We start from the raw sequence: 19,528 nt of genomic DNA, 5'->3' as shown, positions 1-19,528 counted from the left end.
ATAACTTTTGCAGCACTATCCAAATTTGTTTTATCTCGTTTTGTTGGCACCATTTTGAAAAAGTTCTTGAACAGATAATTTAGTAAATACAATAATGTTGAAAGCAAAGGGCCGGGTTTAGTGTTTGGCAGACGGAAGTGGTTCCGTCAGGTTGGTGAAGTAGACTTAACCCAAAAGTATTGAAGCGTTTTATATGAGCACGAGTTACACAAAGACACATGTATTTATTTACGTTATTTACCCAGAATCGCAGGACCGTGACCTGACACTGAGATCCAAACCTAGTTCCCCAGTTCAATAATGTGCAGGTATGGTTATTAAACACATCCTCTGCTCAATCTCCCATCCTTTACTTTACTCCTGCCATACTGAGTGTCCTCTGCCTGCCAAATTTAGAGATGTCTGCCGGCCCATCAAGCATCTCTTAACATTGGCAGGAGCCGCCGTCACAGTGGGTCATGTTTCATTAAAGTTTGATGGACTGTACTGTAAAAATGACGGTACTGTTGTCAAACTTTAAAAAAAGAACATTGTATTTTCAAAACGAAATCCCATTGTCGGATTTTGTTTTTGAAAATACTAAAAACGAATTATTCCCACGCCATAAGAGATTTCTTTTTTTATGTTTTCACAGCCCGTTACCACCAGAATGTGCATGGTGGCAAGGGGCAGTAAAAACTGGTTATTCGACTCTAAATTTGGTAGGCGGTTGAATGGCCAAACCTGTGGTGACCTTTACTCCTCTGAGTAGGTCAGATATGGAGTAGCCAATGTCACTGACGTACTTACCAAATGGGGTGGATGGTAGTCCAACTCAAGTAACAAAGTCAAAAATCTGTTAGGTCCATGCAAAGGTTTCAGTAATTTAAATCTAAGCTCAGCCCCTCTTAGCTATGGCTCGGAGGAGACAGGCTTAACTTGGAGAAAATATCTAAAGCATTTAGAAGTAACAAAACAATTAAAGTTGAAAACCCAACACAATAAAAAATCCCACTCCAATTTATAAAAATAGAAAAAAATATAATAGGCAAAATGACACCAAAACAATAAAAATTGAATAAAGGGATTGAGGGGTATATTAATGTTTTCAAAGATTTTAAAGAAAAAATACCACAAAAAAGTAATATGCCAATAAAAAGTGCTGTTGAAGTGTCATTTGGACCTTGGCGCAATTTCAGGGTGACTGTGATGGAGCCTGGGTCGGATGAACCAAGCAGGTTTGTCATGGTCGAAGATATTACTGTAGACTAAACAAATGGAAATCCAAATTCCCCAGCAGGACAAGATTGCATGCTGTATCTGAAAAAGTTCTCTTGAAACCTGATAGCCGATGGATACGGTCCCGCTCATCAGCCAGGTACTTTTTGCCCAATTAAGATTTCTATGTTTGGACTTGGTCCACAAGGACAGATTCCTTCTCATCAATAGTGTCTGACTTGGCCCTCTCTACAAGGTCATCCCCAGACCTTTTGCCTTAACCCTCATGTTTTCTGAGCCTGTTTTTGTTAGATTTTAGGACTGCACACCTCAACGTTGTAAACCAGTGATAAAGTGCTTATGCTCTCTCCTTTAATCATGGTAAAATTGGCTCACACCCAACTGGCACATTTAAATAATTTGTAGTCCCTAGTTAAGTGGTATTACATGAACCAGGGCCTGTAAATGAAATGCTACTAGTGGGCCTGTAGCATTGTGCCACCCACTGAAGTAGCCCTTTAAACATCTCAGGCCTGCCATTGCAGCCTGTGTGTGCAGGTGAAACTGCCATTTCAACATGCTAAATAAACCTTTTGACAGGCCTGAATCTTACATGTCTTGATAGTGAAAAACTCTAAAATTAGTTTTTCACTGCTGCAAGCTTTGCCTATCCCGTAGATTAACACTTGTTTACCTTATTACATTTAATAATTCATAACTCAATTGGGAGCAGGTAGGCATTGTGAGCTTGGTCTCTAGAGAATTGTAGTTTAAAACCCTCTTTAATGATAAAGTAGGATTTTAAGCCACAATTCTTAAAATGGCACTTATAGAAAGTTTGCATTTTCTTGTCCCAACCATTTAGTGCCTGTATCGTGGGTCACATGACTAGGTGTAGCTGGCAGTTGGTCTTTGTGTATTGCTCTCAGACAGTGAGACAAAGGGGGAATAGGTGTTGGCTGGATGGGCTATCTCTGACTTGAATGGGGATGGAGCTATCACTATAGCACATCACAAAACTCTGCCTCACTCACAAAGGTTTACACATTAGTCTTTCGTGCCCCCAGACCACTTGGGGCTAGGGCAGGGAGGCAGGGAATTCCCAACACCTTTTGGGGGTGGAATCCCCCAGAAACCTTTCCTACTTCAAAGCTCGCACGAAGTATAAATAGTGGACTCTCAGACCCAGCTCTTCAGTACAACTATCAACCTGTGGAAGGCTCAGGAGGACTGATTTGCTGCACTGCTGCAAGGGTTACTGCCACTTTGCTGCCCTCCTGCCTGAGTGAAAAGGACTGGACCTGCGTCTTGAACCCAGGATTACCAGAGTGACTGCCAAGTGCTTGTTTGCTGGCCTCCTGATTGAAGCCTCAGATACAGAAAAGGCTCCAACAACCTTGAACCTAGCACCTGATCTCTAGCTTTTGTCATCCTGCCCCCCCCAATTGTTGCCACCTCAGTCCTGCACCCTTGGAAGTGAGCTTGAAGGTGCTCTGCCACTCCAGATATGGTCCAAGCAGAACTGACCCATCTTGACTCATCAGAACTGCCGCTGTGCAATACTTCCCTAATGCAGGACGTCGCACCTTGTTAATCCTCCACCGTGCTCGCAGCCTCAACACAAGACCGTGTATCGAAGCCCTGCGGCTCCTCAGAACCGCTGCTGGGCAATGCATCCTTGATGCAGGACCTCACGTCACAGCGTTGCAGCTCTTTGGGACCGCCGCTGCACGACGCATCCTCCATGCACGATCACACAGCGCAGCCTGAATCACCTCTGCTCAGTGGCTCCTCGAATCGGGACCTCGCAACACTCCTCAACCAGGATTTAAGGTACTTTACTACCTTTAAGGCCTAACTGTGTCTCTGTAGTGCCCGCGCTCCATCACGGCCTTAACTTGTGAATTTGTCCAGGTCTGGCGCGACCAGATAACTACAGTTAGCGCTTTGTGCTTTCAAGCACTATTTTTACCTAAATATTTAAAATTGCAAATCTCCAATTCTAACGATAGGATTTTTGTTGTTTTGGTGGCAAATTTATTTAAGTTTACTGTATTTTTCTAAATTGGTGTGGGATTTTTCTTATTGTGTTTTGAAGTTCTTCATAAATACACATTGCCTCTAAGTTAAGCCAGACTGCTTTTGTGCTAAGCTACCAGAGGGTTAAGCACAGCTTAATTTGGGGTTAACTTGTGTTTCACCGTGACAAGAATTGTGGTTGCTTCTTGAGTAGGGTTCATCTCCCTCAGCCTGTAACCCAATTTCCTACAGAGGGCCTGTTGAAACGGGTTTGCCGTTGAGGAGAATCTAAAAGCGGGAGGAACTGTTTTTTTTTTTTTAGTTCAGCGGTAGCACCTTGTCGGGATCATAGATAGTTTGGTCCTCTTCCTCCAGCGGCAGGAAGTCCAAAGATGTTCTAAGCCACAACCTTTCAGAGATTGACGCAACCAAGCATCCCAGGCCTTCTGGGCCAGCTCATAGAGGTTAAGTGTTGCTCCAGAAGAGGTCTCCAGCAGGGTCCAGTCCAGGGAAAATTCCTCCTGCAGCTTGTGTCCCTGTAGCCAAACAGGTTATCAACCAGCTGACCCTTGAAGACCATTTCTTTGTCCTGGGTACAAGTGGCAATAGTCCAGCCCTTCAGGTCTCCTCACAGCTCTCAAACAGCAGGTGCAGCCCTTCTGTTGTTCCACTGGGCCCGAAAATGTTTTGAGAAGTGCGCCTTTGGGTGCTACATTTATGGTTGGCACTCGGTAGTGGGTGGGGTGTCTACTGGCTCCTCCCTAACCAATGGGGTTGAAGTTCCCAGGGTGAACCCTATCCACTTTTTCAGCACTTCCTGTTTGCCCTACTGCAAACAATCTCACAGTACACAACACTGGTAGGCCTGATGCCATGTTTCCTCTGTCACACTGATGGATGTCACAATAGGTGCTGCAGTCCACGGGTGACGTTTAACGTCCCTTGCCAGGGGTGTAGTTTCTATACCATATACTATGGCTTTACAGGATTGGTATATCTGCCAATCAGGATTTAGCCATTTTCCATATTTTAGGGGCCCGAGCACATACACTGGGCACAGGACAGCAGGACCCCAATGTGTAAAGTCTAAATAGCAGCAATACATTTGAGGAAATAAATGGGGTGGCCATGCAAAAAAGGGCCTTGTCTCTTAGGACTCGATGTAAATCCTAGATTGGTAACATAATTTCATTTTGAAGCAGAAACAAGAGTTAAGACAACAAAGGCAAAGTGAAGAGCGGGTAGAGTAAAATGTCAAGATGAGGGATAAAGTATGAAATACACCCTCCCCCTCATCCTCCAAAAAAGTGGAAAACGGAGAGAAAATGAAATACTTTTAAAGATAGGTGAAGGAGAGTGATTGGTTGGGACTTTCGTCCTTGGCACCTCCTCTAAGGCAAATAAAGAAGAGGGCAGGTAGAAAAAAGATAAAGAAGGGAGTTAAATGTTACTTGGAAGGGAAACGGAGCAGGGAAAAGAGTGAAGTTCCAGCAGTTTGAAGAAAGTGAAATGCTTCTACTTAATAGGACTTGTGAATGTGAGACAGGTGAGGGGAAAAGGGTCTGTGAAAATTATGTTGAAAAACGGGCACATCAGTTTCAAGATTAATAGCAATTGCACCTGAAAATAAAAAGTAGGCCGTTTTGATTTAAAAACATGCATATATTTTTTTTCTTTTCACTGAAAAAAACAAAGTCAGAGTGACATTATAGTTGGGTGAAAATGTCAATGCCAACGTAAGTTCAAACTAAAAAAAAACCGCACATAATTCGACATCACGGACATCATTGATGACATCATCCAATCTACTTTTGTACACATTACTCTAGAAAGCAGACTGGCATAATAGGTATGACATGAAGTAGAAAATACCAAATTTGGTGCAATATATATACACATATTGACTTCTTTTAGGCTCTGGGTCTTGTTTGGTGTCTTAATGTCACCGCTACAGCCTACACGTTTTGTTTGATATAGGATGTGCGTATTGCGAGACTGCACTGGATCGTCTTCCGGCTATCTATTTGTCCGTTTGAAGCAAGTAATTCCCAAAAATAAAGTAGAAACTCTGGGATCATAGTCCAGAATTGAAAACTAAAGAAATGAATTAAAATACCCTGGAAAACCTAATTGCAATTGTATCTAAGCAAGTCTAAAAATGCACGTAACTGTTTTTAAGCCTTGCAAAAGTGATTTTCCATGAAAAACCTGTCTGCTGTAGTAGTAAGATTATAACACCTTATCCGAGCCTATTTATAAGACCAACTAAACAACAAGCTATGCCTGTTTAAATTCAAGTAATCATTATGGGAGATTGTCAATGAATCCACAGTGATCCACTAACATGTTTTGCAACGGCAATACGGTTTATTATATTGTATGATTAATATTCAAACTGTTTTAAAATTTGTTGAAGAAAACCTCTTAAAAATACACAAAGTTGGGAATAACATACCAGATGTGACTGTTATTAGAGGCTTCGAGTCAAGTGATATTTTTATCCCACACTTTTAATGATACGTGTACCTACTTGGTCATTGTCCTTCAGCTTGGACATTTTGATAAAACAGTAAAGATGTAATGGTTTCTCAGAACTGTTATTGTTTTACATATTTTCTTCCATCAGTTGTTGTTTTTGTATTTGTCACCCCGAGTGGGACGTGTATGCTCAGACGTGAGTCCCGTGCTCTCCATGCCACTGGAATCAAGCTATCCTGGCTGAAGACGGCTGATAGCCAGAGACCAGTCCTAGGATGCTTGATTCCGGTCCAGAGAAGACCTGGCTTGGCAGTTCGGGCTGGACTGTTCCCATTAGGCACATGGACAAGGTCAAGACTGATTTGCATATGGCCATGTCTGAACTAGGTTGGCTTGGTGAGCAAAATAATGATGGATTAAACCCTGATCTGTGACTGGGGGTGAATGTTTTGCCATTGTGCAACATTCCGTCCATCATCTTGTGTGTTTTGCTGTTAAATTGATGAAAGCCTCACTGAACCGTATATAGCAGCTGCTGGTGTGCAAAGCTGTTGTAGCGCCAGTTGTTTCAAAACGACTCTTAAAATACTTGTGTGTATATACTTTTGCGGGTTTAGCAACTAAACACACACTTAAAGGGAACAGCAATATATTTTCTAATTTTCATGGCCAACTGGTTATATGAGTGTCTGAAAGACACTGAAAATCCTATGTAGTGGACCAAATAATCTAATACTGTTTACTAATCCCATAATATTCTATCAGATTTTAAAAAAAAAAGGTGCAACTAGAAATCTAAAAAAGTGTAAAGTTATAGAAATCGATTAAAACAAATATTGCTGACAGACTTCTCTTTAATACTCCTTATCAATCTTGCCACCTAGTGAATAATTCTCCGATTGGAACTAAAATCGCATCTTTTGAGAAACCCCAGCATGCATTTTCCCCAACAGCTTTAGTTTCCACATCATCTATTATTAGTGAATTTAAGATTTGCAATTTTCCTAATTGTATTGATAGTGACAGATTGTGTTTAGAAGCCTTTAGGTCAGGAGGAATGTTTATTAAGCGGATACAATCCCCATGAAAGGAATGGCAACTTTTCACCACCAACTAAAACCTAGACTTGAGGAGGGCAGTGATTTGTGATCTCGAAGTAGTAGTAATTATTATATATAGAAAAGGTTTGTTTGGAAGTTTGGTCTCACCTGATGAATCGTAGTAAGGTATGTATCAAATAAAAGGCTCCTGATGTCTTATAAAACAGAAATGCAAGCCATCTGTAAGAAAACAACTGTGGATTCGTGTATTTTTGACAAGCACACGCATTAAAAAAGTCCAGATGTGCTTTCTGAATAAAGTGTAAATGTATTTCCAGTATTCAAACACTGCTCACCAGTATACATTACTCTCTGTCAGAATAGAAAGTTAGTGGTTCAGACCATTTCTTATGCTGAGACTGCAAAGGTCCAGTTTCATTCAGGCTATGATGGTGTTCCAAAAGACCACGGAGATATAATACTTGTATATTGAAATAGAGATCAAGCAAGCTGGAGCACATCATGAACTAAATCCACTTTGGATCAGTGTTGTCTCTGCGGATACACCAAAGAAACGTTACAGTGCTAAATTACAGGCAGAAACGTTTACGCAAGACTCTAAGGTCTTTGCAAGTCAGGTAATGCCGTCCAGCTTTACTAGCCTTACTAAGAGGGGACCCGTGCAGCTATCGTGCAAGGCTGTGAGGTTCCTCAACCTCCCTTCCAAGAAGCTGGAAGAGCATAGCATCTGATCTGACTCGCTCCTCCCACTTGATTTTTCAGTTGAGGACCGCTTTTAGCGCAATTAACATTGCCCATCGGCCACAGAGGGCCTCATTCTGCTCAAATCGAATATCGCAGCAGTCTTGCAAAGAGGGGCCCTAGCCCATCCACTGTGCCAAGCCACAAGGACTCACAAGTTAGCCCTTAAGATGCTGGCAGAGCACTGCACCTAAAATGAATTGTTTCTCCAAACTGCACAGTCAGTTGAGGTACTGCAACAGCAGATCTTCAACATCGTTCTGGCAGCAACTCAGCGGGGTCTAAACCTGCCTTGGAGAAGGCACTGACAAATCTTCTTGTCTGGAGGGTGCCACTACATTAATGCATTAAGCACCAGGTACTTTACTCCCTCGGACATGCTCTTACACATCCAGGTTCCATCAGCTGAACTCTAATCGATCTGGCAGCAACTCACCTGGGCCCCAACCTGCCTTTTGAGAAGCCACTGCAAAATGTCTGGTCTGGTGCGCGCCGTCTCACTAACGTACAAAGCACCATGCAGTTTACTTCCTTGGACTGGCTCTCATACACCCAGGCTTCAGTCATGCCAAATTCCTGGACTGGTTGGCGCTACATTAACGCACAAAAGCGTTAGTCCTCTATTGAGGTACGAATGAGGTTTTCATTTTTATGATCGTTGTTTGCCCACATATGCAACCTGATGCCTAGTCTGGTTTGTGCCATCACACTATCGCACAAAGCGCCATTAATTTCTACCAGCTTTTGAACAAAGCGCAGTGTGATCTATAGAATAATGCACACTTGATCGGTTCATGTTACACGCTAGAAAATCATGCAGCACCAACAATGCGATATGAAATCTGTGGCCAAGATAACAAAGGGGGAACAGAAAATATCAAAGAAGCAAAAACATACCCTAAGAAAAATAGATACCAAGGACAAGCCAGGGCAGATGGACCAAGCTAACCTGATTAATTGAGATGAATTCGATCTTGGAAGATGGGCACAAAGACTTTTTTTTTTGTGGCCCCAATCTCTCTGGGCTTAGAGTTGGTCACACTAGAACAATTGAACAGTAGTAGGAAAGGAGATGAAACTTAAGCTTGTGATTATGATGATGTCAATCTGAATACTGATTAATTAGTACTTATTATTTCGTCTTTCTCTCTCAGGCTGTTGTCATCATGGGTGTCGTTCTGCAGGGTGCAAACTTGTATGGCTACGTCAAGTGTAAAGTTGGCAGCAGGAAGAATTTAACCAGTCTAGCTACTGGTTACCTCGGAAGTCATTTATTACGCCAGGTAAACATTGTTTTGGTGCCCATCAAGTGTTGCTCCAGCTGTGTTTTAACTCTGGTTTGCTTAAAGATATATGTGTGTGTATATATGTGTATAATATATATATATATATATATATATATATATATATATATATATTGCAAGTCACCTTGAAGAAATATATATATATATATATATATATATATATATATATATATATATTTCTTCAAGGTGACTTGCAATAGCCTTTTAACGTACGCTAGAGGGTATATTTCTAGAAATGTGGTCGCACAGTCACTGTTCCCACAAACCGCTTAAATCCTTGTTGTCTTTCTGTTTCATATAACAGAGATAGTGTGGTTGCAGACATGAAGAATGATAGCAGAATGTTCATTGTGAAATTAAACATGCCAAAAAGAAGCTAGCAATTTCTTACAGAAAAAATATTAAAATATGTTTGTGAACCAGATTTAATAAATAACATGCTCAGAATGTGTAGAAACCTGTATAGAAAAAAAGCCTGTTTTCGTTTTTTTTTGTTTACACTGAAACTTTAATTATGTTCTGTGACCTGCCTTTCATCTTGGGAGCAGGCATTATGACAGCACAACTCCTCTGTAATAACTTTCACATATCAGCAACTTTGTAAGTTTCTTCTTAGATAACTAGAGAAGTTATAATTCAACTGTAATAATTAAGTTGAAGATGAGCTTTTGTAACGGGATTTCACTCTCCTATTATAAATAGCAATCCTCATTTTAAAGGATATCTGGGTCTTGCACAAACTAAGCAAAGCAATCGCCAAACCCTTAAAAAAGACTGACAATGACAACAGTAAATTAATTTAACTATGCAATGCAGGCATCTATAAGTTAGCCTGTTTTGAGAAAATTGATAACGCACCCGGAAATTTGATAATCCCTCCTTTAGTGATAAATACTAGACCGATTCTGTGTGTTTTTTTTCTTAATGCTTTGTGGGTTTTTTCTTATGCGCCCTGAGTGGTGCTGTTGGCAGATGTTACTTTTCTCCATAAGCTTTCCTGATTCCCAGCGATCTGGGTCTGTCAAATTCTCACTGTTGAAGGAAGTACAACTGTGTGTTAATGCAACTGAGAGAGCTCAAACATGGCAACATTTGTTAACTTTTTTTGCATCTGCATTGCTGATGCTGCAAGCCTGAATATTGGCATACATTTGTGCAAAATGGTGATGTGGAATTGGTGTGGCATTGACCAGCATGGCACATTTGTTTTCTCTCTTTCGGGAGCACCGCATACCCTTGAATTCGTTTGCAAAATACACTGGTTTCACAAGTTATGAGGAGAGCACAGACAGGCCATTTCTAACCCCGGCAGTCTATGTGCCACTTTGTGTATTCAGTAATTTTGCTGCAGACAGTTGACTGCTACTCTCTATATACTGCACATTCCCTGCTGAATAACCAGCACTGCAGCTCTGCACGGAAGGGATGTTCAGCAAGAATTTCCCAAATCACCGTTAATTTGAAACTGAATTTGCAGCAGTGAATAAGGCTGGAATCCAAACAACTCTAATACCCCAAGCAGATAAGAGGAGGCGAGGCAGCATTGAGACACCAAAGAGAAGATTTTAAATGTTATCCTTGTAGCCAATGGACTGGCCTCTTGATTTTACAAACCAGGTGAGACACCATTATTTTAAATACTGTGGACCTGGACAAAGGAACTTTGAGGAAGACCTAAATTCAGGAAGTTAGAGTAACAGGGAGGGGAGTTAAAGTAGGACCCCGGCCATACTTTACAATTTGCCTAAACCTTTCAGGGAAAGGAGTACTAGGAGCCCTCATCAGGTAAAGATGATAAAACGATGCTTTGGTTGCTGCTTAGATTTGGGTAGGAGTTCGAGTCCAAGGTCAGAAAGTATCTCAGTATTCTTATAGGGACGTCCCCAGTAATGAATTAATGTGATGATAGATACGAACGGAAAAGCATGGAGGATTTCATCTTGGTCCTTAGATTTTATGAATTGTGACTTTGATGGTATCAAGACTATCCTCTTGAATGCTGAGTTGGTGCGTACGGACTGAGGGAAGGGCTGAGGGAAGAACTGTGAGTCAACATGAATACATAATATGAAAGTAAAAGATGTTATGGAACAGTGACTATGTGTGCATGTGTTACCGAAAAAACAGGGCAAGGAAAGGTGAGCTCTGTGAAACCCCACTCAAAAGTAAATACCTATTGAGGGGGAAAAGGAACCAACTTGGTTGTGATGGGACAGATTCATCTGGTAGTTCTGGAACCAAAGTAAGGCAGCTTCCTAATCCAGTTTCCCTTGACCCTGTTGTGAAACTGAGTTTTTGCCAATATTTACTCCAGAGGCATTCATATACACATCTTCTGAACTTTTACTAAAGTTCTTTCTTTCCTTCTTTCTTTTTTCTTTCTTTCTTTCCTTCTTTCTTTTTTCTTTCTTTCTTTTTTGTTTGTCTGTTTCTTTCTCATTTTTTCTTTCTCTTTACGTAGCTTTCTTATTCTTTATTCTGTTCTTTTTGTTTCAAAAACACTGTTCACTATCATACCACAGCAAATGTAAACCTGTTTGTCTGCCTTATATGGTATGGTGATGTTTACTTTTAATCTAAATAGTTTGTTATGCCGATTTTATTTTACAGACATTTGCAAAAGAAAATCAATCCGAATCATGAAGAACCAATGAAGAGGCCCAAATGGGCGTTGGACTCAATTTGTATCTACGAATAATAGAAACAAATCTCGATCTATGCATTACAGCAAATACTTGTTCTTTGCTCCTGTGTTTTTCTAAATGCTCTAAAATTCCAATGTGTTTGGTAGTGCAATGCTGCATTAGGTCAAATGCATCCCTGCAGTTGGAATTAGGATCGTAATCCTCGTTTCTTGTAGAGGGTTACATTAAGTCTAGGTAACATAGTAAGTCTGGAGACTTTAATTTTGGGTGCTGAACTTTACAGCATTAACCGCTTGCATGCGGCGCACATTTCCCCGCTGTGCGGGCGAATTCTACGCATGTGCAATTCGGACGGCCCCTGGCCGACTGACGTACACCGTCACGTCAGTCGGCCGGGGGCCGTCCGACGCATGGAAGAGGTTAAACCTTTGTTTATGAAGCAAATTTAATTTTGGGATCCTTTCATTCCATTCATTATAAATGAATGATGATAGAAACCGCAAACAATCTCCCAGTATCTCCCCAATAATAACTCTTCTATACATGGTTGTGACAACCCTTGTTTTTTTCATTTCAGACTTTGTATATTCACTTCCTAATATTTTGATGATCAAATAGTTTCAATAGTTTATCACAGCTAATCGGTATGTTTTCAAATAGCTAAGTGAGCATGTGCTAAAAGAAAGAACAAGGGTAGTGACAATGTAAGTATGGGTTCTGCAACATTTTCTACCATATGCTGTAAGGAGGCTTTTTTCCACAATGTTTATATTTGTATTGTGCTATGCCTTTGAGTTTTTAACATGCACGATTCCTCATGCAAAAATGTTCACTGTTGTTGTTAACTGAAAGCCAGTTATCTCCGTTAAAGATCTTTGTGGTGGACTGAAGGAGAAAAGGAAGGACTCCTACTACAAACATCGGATTCGACACATGAACAACATTGTGGTTGGATGATCGGGTAGGAAACAGTACAGTCCAGGGATGGTATTGCTATAGCTATACAGAATCCAGGATAGGCATGTCCATAATGCAAGTGTGCCCCGATCACATTTGTTTCATACTAAGAAATGTAACTGGTCAGTGGCCTTGGTGTGCTCCTCTTGTGCGTTGTGGCAACATTTCCCCAGCTTTGGTATCCAATTCCGAATGTTCTGATTATGTAGTTGCAAGGCCTGCCGTTGCTAAATTGTCATTGTGTGAATTTAAATTTTCATCCTATAAATACTGGTCTTCACTTTTCTTTGCCCCTTGAAAGAGTTACAGTCGTTTGTAAATTGCTCACAGAAATGTAACTTACTGTGAACAAAAACAATTAAAAGATTTGCTCCGATTTGAACACCTATAATATTGTCATCAGAGTTCCAAAAAGTCATATTTTCTCATCCTAATACTATGTGTGTTCGTTTTAGTTTGTGGCTCAGTCGTTTCAAGGGATTCAGTATGCTGCTGTTTTCTCTAGAATCACTACCTATGTTTTCACTTTTCCCATGCTTAATATTTATATGTTCTTGCACATTTGTTGTGAGAATAGTTTCTAAGCTACAGAATTATTCTTGCACTCCCAAGTTGCTTTTCTCTCTTCTGCATCCAAACTAGGTAATAATAAAGGAGACTAGAGCCTGAAAAGTTGCCACTTTTGATCAGGTTGGCAGCTATCAGAAAAGATGCTAACTTGCGTTTGTTTTACAATTTGCTGTACTTATGAACGGTCTATAAAATAAAGAGCTAATAGGTAAACTTTCAAATGATCAATATAGAGATGTATTTAATATATAATAAGGAACTCCTTATAACTCCAGAGTATCAGGTTACTAAATATATTAAAGAAAGGATACTGTGGTTTATGAGTGAAATAAAGCAAAAAGCACAACTAATTTTTGAAAAAAGTAGATAAAACGGAAATGTTAAAACTTTAAAAATCTCTCTCTTATTGGGTGATGTCGATGATAGTTTAATTTGTTTTGTAACCTTCTTCAGGACTAGGCTTATTCAACTAAAAGTCGTAGAAAATTACCAAATGTAGAAATACTGGTATAACTAATGTTTTTATGTACTGCTAAAGTGCTTTGCTGTTCTTCACGTTGAGAAGAAAAATTGCGTTTGTGTTTTTTTTGTGTGAATAATTACTGATTTTCAACAATATTCTTTCTTGTAACACCCAGATTTTATTGATTCTCAAACTTGCAACCTTAAATATTAGAAATGCATAAATTATTCATCTTAGCAACTGAGTAGTAGTGGTACTGACTTCTCTAGAAGCAACCCATAAAAATATAAATCTCTTCACCTTCGCTAACTTTTTCTTTTACAATTTAAAGATGTATTCAAGATGTCCGCTCTTGACAAAGTATTGCCACCGAAGATACTAGAGCTGATTACATACTTTACTTTGTGAAAGGTGTCCCTTGTCATTTACAAGGCCATTACATCAGCTCTACCTCATAAACCAGATCAGGAGACCGGTGTGGCAAAATGAGTCTCACTTGCTAACTCTGGCTCCCCACCATCGACATTTCACAGGAATAATATCATTAAGGAGATCCGATCCGCTCATGCATCGAGATCTGGAGTCCTTTGAACTAAGGACTCTTCCTGGGATCAGACAACGCAACTTTATTACAAGAGAATGCTTAATTTAAGAGCTATCAGATTGGACAAAAATAGTACTTATTCTGTGTTCGTTAGCACAGCATCTGCTGCTGAATCTTCCTTACTTTTGTTCACATCAGACTACTGGGGGATCTACATGAAGCTGGAGAGGATGTTTACTAAACAACTGGAGGTTTATGCTTACCATGGTCTTGAAGCTAGATTTCCACATATAGTGACTGGTAGCACTTGCTTCAGAAAGTCACAGTCTGTGCGTCCTATTAATGGGGTAAAAAGTAATGTTTTTTACAGCTGATATGATCTACAAAGCTATCGGTACAGTGATATATATTATAACTTGGAATAGTATATTTTAAGTATGCAATGGTGATGGAATGGGACACCAAAATCCAGCTATATTTTTACCTTTAATGACTGGTCTGAAGGCATAAATAGGAATTGTTCTCTGTCACTGAATTGATGTTGTTCTCAAGGTTTCTTTGTAAATCTGCATTAAATTAGTCATGGCTTATGTTGAATTTGCTCATTGGCACAAGGCAATGTGCACACCAGGTCAGGTCCCTGGGTTATCCCTCATTATTTTTCAGTGTAATCCCACGCAAATATCAGTCCATAACACACATGCCTTTACCTCACAAGCATTACAGTGCGCTGACATTTTCAACACCTTGTAATACCACATAGGTTTTACCAGGCAATTGCGTGGTATTGACCAATATCTATGTGTGTGAGAAACGTTCCCAAATTTTCCCTTTAAAATAATACATACTTATATTTGGAGTCTGCCGCCCCGGCCAGTCTCCATCGATTGAAAAAATATATTTAATTTAAAGGGAGACTCCTTTTTTTATTAAAAAATAAATGCATATTTTTGTAATATATATTTTTTCTCCCTGCTACACTTTTTAATTGACCCAATACTACTCCCTACCCTTACTCATCCCTGAACCCTACTGATCCCTTACTACCCCATACCCCTACTACCCTGAACCCTTACCCAGTCCATAAACCTTAAATGCCCTCACCCTTTTTTAAATTACATAATAATTGTGTCATTAAAAAAAACTTGCCTGTGTGTTTAGTACTAAAAAAGGCCTTCTTGGAACGTACCTGAATAATAACTTCTGGAGAAAGTCCTGCTGTGAAAAGAGTGCAGGGTAAAGTCTGTATACCTTCCCAAGCTATTCCTCCTCTCTCTTATAGTCTATAATCAACGTTGGAGTGTTCACCATATTCCTAGGACGATGCAAATTAGGTTTTATTATGTGAGCACTTTCTTTCATTTTTCCAGGTTATTGGCTTAGGAGCTCGTGGATTTTCCTGCTTTGCCTATGTACTTGCATAGTTTTCTCACACAAGACTTTCATACCAAATGTTTGCCAGTCTCGATTCTTACTTGGAAGCCCGCCACACATAAATACTGTGTACGAAGTGTGTTTTTTTTATAGTTTTGGTGAAAATGTGTTCCCCTTCATATTTTTTCTAACTCCTCTGCATGCCCCTGTTGTGCCCCCCCCCTCCCCTTTCATATCTAGTTTCCTCTTCATTGTCTGTATTGGATTTTTATCCCTACACACTATGTCCAATATATCTTCTGCCCTTTTTTATATTTTCTAACCCCTTCACCACCAATGTGTTGCATAAATTTTCCCTTCCCCTTTTATTTCATCCATCTATTCAAATTTCCCCTTGTGCTATTTTTTCTTATTTGCTGAAGTCCTTAATTTCTTCCTGCCTAAATGCCTTGTTCAAGGCACTACCACATTTCCTACACCTTAGATTGGCCAGCCCATTATTTGTTTCCATGCCAGCAAGTCTTCCCCACCCCAAAATGCCAAGGAAGATAATGTTAAGTCCTTCAGTTGTGCGTTTTTCTTCTCCTGTATACAGCAGGAATGTCCATTCTTGTTCCATATGAGCTGAGTCCATGCCATAATTTCATTACAATCATCGACTAGGTAAATGATTCCTATTTAGATTGTATGTACATTTGTTACAGTTGAATTTCTTAAAAAGCTGGCCTTCATGGACCAGTGGCCGACATGCAGTACATAGACAATGGTCCGGAAATGCCATGAAGGCGTTAAAAAATATGATTAAAAAAGAAATACCAAAACTTAGTGGTTTACAAATATAACCAGAAGGTTTGTAATTGCGTCATTATTCTACAATGCACATTATCTGTTATTTGTTTTGTATATTGCGTATAAAGAAAAAAACAGGAATTCCAAATGGTTGAAATCCTAGTTCACAGGGCTATTCGTGCAATAATAAATGCAAAAATATATTGTAAAACTATGTTTGGCTTGCAGATTCTCCTGCAATAACTTGTGAGTCGCCTATTCTGCACAAGAGCTGATAATACTGTATTGTATATTTGTCTGATAAAGTGTTTTTGGCTGTCTTTAATTTGAACTTCACCTGTCCGCAAGTGCCAAGTAAAACTGCTCAAACGTCCCACTGTAACATCTCAAGAAGTGAAACTCTATTCAGACAATGCTATATCACCAGTCTGAATGCACATATAATGTATAGTGCACTCCCAGACTGACTGCAAATTCAGGATATTTTAATTCATGAATGAGTCACTGACCATGAAGTGAAATACCTGTGTCTAGTCATGGAGCTCCACAGTGACTTGTCATTTTCTGTTTTTCAAGATTGTGATACCTAAATGTATTGTGTGTTGTGGTCCTCAGAACCAATACTTGCACCACATTATGCACCGGTAAAAAGCATAAGGCAGATGAGTACCCTCAACACCTTTTCATTTAAAGGTTTTCTCGCAATATGTTAGTCTAAAACTGTTCAATTTCAGTAGTGTGGGTGAGTTCATGTGCATAAAGCAAATGTAAATGAATGCTTTTAGAAAGGTGTAAAATACAAGGAAATGTTTTCCTCAGAAAGAAGGAACACGTTTTAGTGGTGGTTTTGGGTGTTACATTGTATGTATTTTGTATTTAAAAATGTGACCTAGACTTACACAGTGATTTGAACTAATCAGACCAATTTTTGAATATATTGATTATGCTGGATTTTGGACACATTATGGACAAACTGTCAAGCACAATAATAGTTTGAAAATGAGTATACTTATTATAAATAATCTGCTCAATTGATTGCAGAGTTCTAGTGAATTGCTTGGTTTGTCAAAGGATTTTATCGGGAATCAGAGTGCAGTTTAGCGTAAACAATGCTGTATATTTTTCAGATTTTTTGATCCTTCAATGTAAATAAATATTTAATTGTTTTTTTGTAAATGAGGGATATTATTTATTCTTTCTATTAAAAAGTGCCATATCCATGCTATTTCATATGTTCAGTTTGTTAATTAAGCACATTGTGAATGTTATATTTCTGATAGAAACTTCTAACTACAGATTCCTCTCCTTGTGATCCCTGGTGTCAGACAAGGTCTGTAAACCTTTTATAGCAGTTTCCCTGTGGGTCGTCAGATGGCGTTGCGCAGATCTGTTCACCCTGGATGTGATGTCAGGGCCTCCATATATGCGCCACCTCCGTGTGCTGACGTCCATTCCATTCTTTCTGCGCCTTTTAATGTTGATTCAGAGCTTCTCAAAACCTGAAACCCTGACAGAATTTTCTTCCTCAAATTTCTAGTGTGCAGACATATCATTCCCCAATACTACAGTATTTAAGCCATGTTGAGGTTGTCATTGGCAGATGTTGATAACCAACATCCAGTACAGTACATCTGTCTGTGGTGTCTTGGATCCAAACACGACTCTGCATTGTGTGACTGTAGCAAGAAAATGAATTGCAAGGCCATCTGAGAGCACAAAGCGAAACTCGCTGTTACTGAACTCTATATAAGAAGTAGAAAAATTGGTCCCTATTGAGGGTATAGAGGCGTTTTCCCTCCATGAGGTTGCTCCTGTGGCTGGTAGTCATCGAAGTTTGCCAGTAGGTAAAAAAAGCATGGGTCTCCCTTGTCCCACCACTCCCACCGTTCTGAGTCGCGTGATACCCCTGGCACCTTTAGGACGCAGAGTCTGAGCTGATGCTGACATTGATCCTGATGCTCCAAGACCTTCCTGTGCCATTGGCGATGCCATTACAGCTTTGAGAACTGAAATAGGCCTTCAACACCGTTTTCGGTGCCTTGCCATATCCCTCGGGTGTGCCTTCGGGCCTCAAGGATATTAGGTGGACTCTAGTCGGATTGCCGGCAGCAGATCCTCCCTCACACCAACTGCACCACTTGGTCTCTGTTCGCGGTTGAACCTTCCTTTGAACAAAGGCCTCGGACTCTGGTGCATTCTCCAACTGCCCCCAGTGCAACGGCAACCGCCAGCTCAAAGCTAACGTCGGAGGTGAAGCCAATAGTGTTATTGGACACTGAAATCTATTTTTACACCACCATTTTCACTCCTCTCCATGATGATGAGGTGGATGTATTTGACAACACTTAATTTGGACCGTGGTGACAATGGCATTCTTTTGACGACCTGCAAAATGCCGTGTGGCCACCTCCTCAGACCTTGGTCTTTCCTCTCCACATCCAGCCATGGCAACTGATGGTTCCGCTGAGACTGTAACTAGGAGGACAGCGGAGGTTTTAGACCTTTCACTCCATACAACAGAAGTAAAGACGAATGTCCTCACAGAGGTCCTTAATCCTGGGCACACCAACCAGAAACCTCTGATGCCCTTCAAAGGGGCACTTACTGATGTGCTGATGGGAATCTAAGCTATTTCCCGCCTCCCCCCCCTGTCCCTTCTCCTCCACTGCTGTAATCAACCGGAAGGGCGGCATAGACTCATTCCTGTGGATTCCAACTTCATATTTATGCACCCCATGCTAGAGAACTTAGTCGTACAGGCATCTACAAGTTCCCTGATGCTTTTCTTACCACTTTGCTTGAAAAGGAATCTAAGCGAATAGAATTGTTTGTTAAACATGTATTCTCCTCTACCAGCCTTGCCCTCTGGTCCTCGAACACGTCCGGTCTTCTGGGGAGATATTTGTTCGCTTTATGGGACACAGTGGTGGACATCTTTCCAGCTGTCCCAGATGACATCTAGCAAACCTTGCAATGACTGATCACAAATTGGCCAGAACGCTACAAAATGCTTGGCCAGGACGCTGCACAATGCTCCATCCGTTCAGGCTTTGATATGTCTAACTTGGGGAAGGGCGGATGGGATCAGTATGGGGCAGCGGCACCACACCTGGATTCACTCCATGGGCTTTTCATCAGACGTCCAATAGTCTCCAATGGACATTCCCTTCGGCTCCAGGCTGTACAAAGCAAAGGAGGATTTGTACCTGGAAAGATTTCAAGAGAGCAACGCCATTGATCCCTCTCTGGGCATAGTTCCACCTGTTTGACAGAACCCACAGCAACCATGCCTCTTTCGAACTTTTGCTCAGGATATCAGCAAAGGCATCATCAATATGCGCCTCAACAGATAAAGGCTCCCAGTCCTTTTGGTGTAAAGGCCTGGA

General features: G+C 40.5%; 1 protein-coding gene across 1 annotated transcript in view; it reads left to right on the top strand.

Annotated features, from left to right (window-relative positions):
• The window catches only part of TVP23C (trans-golgi network vesicle protein 23 homolog C), a 110,281-nt gene extending 92,914 nt beyond the window's left edge, over positions 1–17,367 (top strand). Inside the window, exons 6-7 of the mRNA XM_086930614.1 lie at positions 8,651–8,779; positions 11,411–17,367. Of these exons, the coding sequence (XP_086786740.1) occupies positions 8,651–8,779; positions 11,411–11,443 (162 nt within the window). The 3' untranslated portion in view covers positions 11,444–17,367. The remainder of the gene's footprint in view (positions 1–8,650; positions 8,780–11,410) is intronic.
• Positions 17,368–19,528: the final 2,161 nt, after the last annotated feature.

Source organism: Lissotriton vulgaris, chromosome 7 (genome assembly GCF_964263255.1).
Source record: "Lissotriton vulgaris chromosome 7, aLisVul1.2, whole genome shotgun sequence".
NCBI lineage: Eukaryota > Metazoa > Chordata > Amphibia > Caudata > Salamandridae > Lissotriton > Lissotriton vulgaris.
Note: the sequence above shows the minus strand (reverse complement) of the source record. Positions and strands in the feature narration are given on the sequence as shown.